Source organism: Dipodomys ordii, unplaced genomic scaffold (genome assembly GCF_000151885.1).
Source record: "Dipodomys ordii isolate 6190 unplaced genomic scaffold, Dord_2.0 Scaffold150, whole genome shotgun sequence".
Classification (NCBI taxonomy): Eukaryota; Metazoa; Chordata; class Mammalia; order Rodentia; family Heteromyidae; genus Dipodomys; species Dipodomys ordii.
In genome coordinates, this window is record NW_012267366.1 from 4,440,635 (window position 1) to 4,447,637 (window position 7,003).

At 37.0% G+C, this 7,003-nt stretch overlaps 1 protein-coding gene across 1 annotated transcript in view; it reads left to right on the plus strand.

Moving 5' to 3' along the window:
* Ca5b (carbonic anhydrase VB, mitochondrial) overlaps positions 1-7,003 on the plus strand; it is a 29,007-nt gene that overhangs the window by 18,956 nt on the left and 3,048 nt on the right. Inside the window, exons 4-7 of the mRNA XM_013032151.1 lie at positions 3,317-3,435; positions 4,561-4,656; positions 5,469-5,531; positions 6,560-6,715. Coding sequence (XP_012887605.1) covers positions 3,317-3,435; positions 4,561-4,656; positions 5,469-5,531; positions 6,560-6,715 — 434 coding nt within the window. The remainder of the gene's footprint in view (positions 1-3,316; positions 3,436-4,560; positions 4,657-5,468; positions 5,532-6,559; positions 6,716-7,003) is intronic.

Here is a 7,003-nt window from a genome sequence, read left to right on the forward strand (position 1 = left end):
CATGCCGCCACCTCAAATGGAAACCCATAGTATTACCCTGTGCAAAAGAGTTCCAGAAATCTTGACAACATCAAGCTAAATATCCGTATTCCCCAATGACCATCTTGCATTCCAGTGAGCTCATCTGGAAAGATTCAACTCAAGGAAAGATTCAACTATGACAATTCTCAGCATTCATTCTGCATGGCTAGCAATCCTTTCAAGTTCTAAGTCCCTAGGAACCTTTCTTTACCTTTGTAAAGGTTTACAAACCTGGGGGTTGGCCAGCCTTTGAAACTGTTGATCGTCTAGGGATGGTATGTTACCACAAGTACTAATAAATTATTGCTACATTGAGTTGGCAATCATAGGAATTTGTTTAGCAGATTTCTTAACAAATAAGTCCAAGAGTTTTTCAGGGCAAATAGCTGGAGGGTTTTTGTTGCTGTTTCTTTGGTTTTTGTTTTAGTTGTTTAGCGTCTCCTTGCTTTTGGAATTGTACATTTAAGAATTCTCCACAGCTCAGGTGGTAGAGCACTTGCAGAGCACTTGCAGAGCAAGTGCAAGGCCCTAAATTAAATCCCCAGTATCAAAAGAAAAAAGAGAAATGGAGAATTCCTCAGCCACCATTTGTATGAGTAGTCTCAGCTGGAAAATAATTGACCCATGTTTTCATCATAATGGCTCTTTAGATACCTACAAAGCTAAGTAACTAAATCAACCCAGATTCTGTCTCCCCCGAGTGAGTCAATCTCTAGGTGAATCATTCATGTTGTTTTCTTCCTTTACAAATATGCAAGAAAAATTGTAGAGAGGTTATTTTTCACTTGTTTTTTCAGAGAGGACTAAAATCGGTAGCTCCATTTTATTGTGCCTCAGTAGTTATTTTCTAAAAGAAACCATTAATCTTTGATAAGTACCTAATTTTCTCTATCTCTTTTTCTTTTTCCTTTCAGTGACTGCCTCTTACTTCCTGCTTATTCTTCGCTGGTATTTCTCTATACTATTTCAAAAACAATCAATAGCATCAAACAGGGGGAAAATAAGCACAAATGAATATTTAAAAAAGAAAGAAAAGCAAGGTACAGTTCTAGAAAAGTAAGGATCTAATGTCAATGTCTATGAATTTCAAAATACCAGAAATTAAAACAAAACAAAACATCCTAAGAAATGATACTGCAATGTGTTTTATACAGGCCTAGAATAAAGAGAAGGAAAAGAAGTCAGCTTTCCATCTTAACAAACTAGAAAGAAAACAATAATTTCAATCCAAAGCAAGAAAAAAGAATGTAAAAAAAAAAGAATGTTTAAAAAAAACAGCAGTAGAAATTAATGAAATCCCAAGTTGTTTCCTTGTGGAGATCAACAAAGTTAGCCTTTAATTACGCAGACCAAGAAAAATGTGAAAGAACATTCAAATGACTGAACTCTGAAATGAAAGCAGGGGACAACAGAAATTAGGAGATTTATAAGAGAAAGTATGCAAGCATCTCATTCCGCTGTTCTCTTCTGGGATTGCTTTGTTATCATGAGTGAATTTGAGGAATACAAAAATATCATGGAGAAGGACACTAAAGTCTCCTTGGGCTAACGTGGATGATTTCTATAAATGAATCATCTGCCCTGTAGTTCCTCTTATTGGCAAGGTCAGAAAACATTGAGGAGTAGGACATGTGAGACCCACAGCTCTCTTAAGGTTGTTTCCTGCCCCATTCTACTTCACTTCTTCACTTCACACTTTTATAGTCATCAGCAGACAGTGAATACTGTCAGAATACTTTCATAAACATTTATTCTCCTTCTCAATTTTTGGTCCCACACTTACTTTGAAAAACAATGGCCAAGCACCAGTGGCTCATGCCTATAATCCTAGCTACTCAGGAGGCTGAGATCTAAGGATCGCAGTTTGAATCCAGCCCAGGCAGGAAAATCTATGAGGCTCTTATCTCCAGTTTACCACCAAAAAGCCAGCAATAGAGCTGTGACTCAAGGGTCGAGTGCTACCTTTGAGAGGAAAAAACGGCACAGGGATAGCGCTCAGGCCCTGAATTCAAGCTCCAGGAGCAGCACAAAACAGACGAGCTAAAAACATTTTTTCTGAATATTTTTCCTATAATGTTTTGATTTCACTAGTTTAAAAAAAGTAAAAGTTATTTATTATCCAAAACCATGAAGAAGCCAATGATTGTGGCAAACATTATAGATCGTTTACATTGTTTACTGTCCAAAAGGAGATGGATAATCATTTTTGTTAACTGACAAGAATTGTATATGTTTATAGTATGCAATGTGATCATTTGATAGTAGAATTATTATATTATATTAATTTGCACATTCATCACCTCACATACTACTTTTAGAATGAGAACATTTATAATCTACTTTTTTAGAAATGTTGGAATATAAATGTATTATTATCAACTATCATAACCATGATGTGCAATAGACCTTAAAAACATAGTCCTTCTGTCTCACTGAGACTGTGTGCCCTTTAGTAAACATGTCTCCTGCAAATTTCCTAGTCCATTTTGGGGAAAGAGAAGGAAAAACTAATGCTTGTAAAAGTTGGAAAGAAAAGTGGTAGTGCATAAAAAAGAAAGAGAGAGAGGGGCTGGGAAGGTGGCTCAGTGGTAGAGCGCTTGCCTTGCATGCATGAGGCCCTGGGTTTGATTCCTCAGCACCACATAAGCAAAAAGAAAAAAGCCGGAAGTGGCACTATGGCTCAAGTGGTAGAACGCTAGCCTTGAGCTGAAGAGCTGAGGAACAGCGCCCAGGCCCAGAGTTCAGGCCCCACGACCGGACCCCAAAAATAAATAAATAAATAAATAAAAAGAAAGAGAGAGAGTAGGCATGGTGGTGCTTGCCTATAATTTCATTACTAGGGATGCTGAGGTAAGCAGAATTACAAGTTGAAGGTGAGTTTGGACTGTTTAGGGAGATCCTGCTAAGAAAGGAAAAGAGAAGAAAAGAAGGGAGAGAGGGAGGAAGGGAAGAAGGGAGGAAGGAAAGGGAAGGGAGGGTTGAAGAGGATCTTTCGTCATCATATTTTGGTTTTATCAGATTGCGTTGGATAAATATGCTAAAAGAAGTTTGTACTCTATTGCACAGAAAAGAAAACTGGACATAGTAATGTCCAGTAATGTCAAAATGAGTCAAGAATTAGCCTTTAACAATTGTTTGTAGCCTCCTATGTGATTAGATCTCAATGTCCTATCTTCTCTCAACTGTACTGGATCTAGTTTATACATGCTTGTGTGTAATACAGCATACTCCATGGATAAGATGGTTCACGTAGAAGGTCCCCCTTTTATCCACATGAACTGAATTGCCATTTCAGTGATTGAGGGAGGACCTTTGGAACACAACTACCGATTGAAGCAATTTCATTTTCACTGGGGAGCCATTGATGACTGGGGCTCCGAGCACACTGTGGACAGCAAATGCTACCCAGCAGAGGTAGGTTGAAAAGGTTCGGAAGAAAATGAGGATACTTCTGAGATCTCTAGCTCAAGGAAATAATCAGAAAGAATCAGTGATTATCCTGCCAAGAAGAGATTTTTCTTCAACTCCCATCTAATTTCCACTGAGAAAATCTGTTTCCCTTGCCTGTATATGCCAAATAGCTTGCTTTGGAGGCATAGTTGTACTCCCAGATTAATTCTATAAAAATTGTATATATCTTAAACTATATAGGTGAAATAAACTTTAAGACCTGCAAATTGAGCTATTCCAGAATTCTGAGCTAGGCTCAAATCAATGCCTAAAATATGTCAGATAACAGTGCAGAGCAACAAATTTGAATTGATCTAAGAGGAAAATGGTGGGAGCCTAAATGAAGGCCATTGTGTGTGTGAGAGAGAGGGAGAGAATGTGTGTATGAGAGAGAAATATATTTATCAAATACTTGTCAAATAAAAAGCACCAGTACTGGGAGGTGGGACCCTCTTCTCTAGAGAAAACAAAGTTAACTATAACCTTGAGTGTGTCACTTGCAAAGCTGAGTGATAATGCTATCATCTGTGAATGATGGAGGAGAAATGATTTCTAAGGGAACTCTAGAAATAGCATAAGGAAATAGAATTTCTTCTTACAACATTTCCCTTAATTTAGTTTTCACGTTAAAAATGAAAAAAAACACATTTGAAGAGGTCATCCTGGGCAGAAGAGATTTGTCTTCAACTCCTACCTAATTTCCACAGAGAGAATCTATTTCTCTTGATATGAACACCTTCTCTCTCCTAGGATGCAAATGGATTTGGGATATTAGTATTTCGTGCAAATAAGGATAGGAATGAATAAATGTTGATCCCTCACTGAAATGCTACTTTGCTATAAGAATTGTTTCTTTCCCAATGCATCACTCTCCCAAAGTAATATTAATTGTTGCTCTTACCAAAATTTCTTCTCATCTTTTTTTATTTCAATCTCATTTCACACAAGATTGTTACATGCCTTCTTCAATAGCTTTCTTTTGGATAAGGAAACACAATTAACTACTGTGTTATTGGATGAGACCGTCAGTTTATTTGGGAGCAATCCTATGTGGCTATGTGTTAAAAAAAACTTTTAATAATATTTCAGCTGCACTTGGTACATTGGAATGCAGTGAAATTTAAAAGTTTTGAGGATGCAGCCCTGGAAGAAAATGGATTGGCTGTGATAGGAGTATTTTTAAAGGTAAAAGACAAAACACTTTTCAACATTAAATTATGTATTATATTCTAGAATGAAAAGATAGAACATTACATGGGAAAAATGATGCAAGGGGTGACATTGATCAAGATGCATTGTACTCATAAGCTAACATATTGAATCGAAACCCCTTTGTACAGCTACTTAAAGATAATAATAATAAACATTAGAATATTACAATATATTTTATACTTTAAGAATATCGGGACCAATGTGTGGGGAGGAGACAGTAAGGAAGGTTATTAGGGGTGAATATAAAGTATCTTATACACATATTTGAAAATGTCACAGTGAAATCGATTATTCTGTATAATAGGTGATATTAAAAAAGAATATTCGAGTTGGTACACTGGTAAAGATAAACAATGGTTAAAATACAAGATTATTATGAATATATTTCAATATAGTAGGCACAAGCCACCTGTAGCAATTGAGACCGTATCACAAAAGAAACAGAATTGTGGTTAGTTCATGTGCAAAACAGATCTTGTTTTAAGTAATAAAAGTTTCAAGATAATTTCATTTATAAGAAATAGTACAATGTAAGAAATGATACAAAAGATACCTTTCCGAGAAGACACAATGGCCTTGTCAGCCAACAGCCTGCTCATTTGTTCTTTGTGTAATTTAATTCAGTGATGTGTATAATATTCTCAATTATCAGCTCAAGTCTAGTTTCAGTCATGTGGTTTGTTTATATAGAATCACTAGGTGGTTAATTTTAATTCACTTTCTGTTACATTTGCTACAGTGAGATGTTAATTTTTTTTTTTTACTATTTTCTCTTTGTTCTTTAGCTAGGCAAACATCATAAAGAGCTACAGAAATTGGTGGATACTTTACCATCAATTAAGCATAAGGTAATTTTCCTCCCTAAATTATTTGAAATATGTTTTGATTTCACTCCCAGAGTGGAGACATTAACGAGGCGCTTTGAATCAGGAAGAGTAATTAAGGTGAACTGTGTTCAGGTTCTTTCTCACTTCTGCTGCACACGGTGACTTGCTTTGTATGATGCTGTGTTAAGAGGCTCCTGCTTTCATCCAGGGTTCAGGGCACAGACTGAGCATTAGTTTTGCTGCTGCACTATTGAGATCTCAGACTCAGGAACCCACTACTGTCCCCTCTTTTGTCCCTGACAAAACACTCAAAGCAGCCTTCCTTTCTCCAGCTACTTCACACAGTAGGGAATGAGAAAAGTTCCACAGACACTTGAATCTGTTTGGCTTTAAAAATGAGTTATCTATATTCTCTGTTGAGCTCCCAAGATGAGTTCTGCAATATTCAGAATCCCAAAGGTCTGCTCACTGGAAATCTATGCTCATGCCTCTCTCCTTTTTCTCCCCCTTCTCCCTCGCTTCTCTTGTCTATTCCTATTCCTTTCCATCTCCCTCTTTCTCCCCTCCTTTAGTCTAAGATCTAGCTCCTTCTTATTATACTGTATTTTATTGATGATGATGATATTGATGGCGATGATTATGATGCTAGGGAGGGAATCCAGGGACTTGGGTACCACCACTAATCTATATGCCTAGCTCTCTCATTTTATAAGGACAGTTATGAGTTAATCTCTTTTGTAAAGGAGAAGCCTCCTTGTTTATACATTAGCCATTACCTAATACTTCTCAAGATTCCTCATAGGGAACTACCTGCTGCTATAAACTTATTAAAACTGAGTGACAAAATTTTTTCTTGGCTATTTTCCCAGTGAGAACCATCAGAAATACACAGCATGACTCTAAGTAGTAATGATTGTTCCAGAAGATGCCCAGGGTACCTAGAGCTCCTGTAGACCACTGCTGGTCCCTAGATACTACCTGTGGCCATGTCATTTAATTCCTCAGTGCCTTCTCCAGTAAATAACTTGGTGGTATTTTCTCTTGGCTAGGATACCCTTACGGAATTTGGGTCATTTGACCCTTCCTGTCTGATGCCCACCTGTCCAGATTATTGGACCTACTCTGGATCTCTGACAACCCCACCTCTCTCAGAGTCAGTAATATGGATCATTAAGAAGCAGCCAGTAGAAGTTGATCATAATCAGGTATGGTTTATGCACATTTTACACACATAAGGATCCAAGTCTGTTTGTTTTAAAAAGGCCAGACCCAAACTTTGATATCAGCTTTAGTATCTTAATTTAGATGTAAATTAGGAAATGCTTCAATTAAGTAGATTACTTTTAGTGCTAGAGATAGATCATCCACAGGGTCTAATACATGCTAGGCAAGCATTTGAGGCTGTATCTCTAGCACCAACTGAACTAGAAAGCATGGAAGAATATAAGCTATTTGTACTATATTTGACAATTACATATATTTATGTACTATGT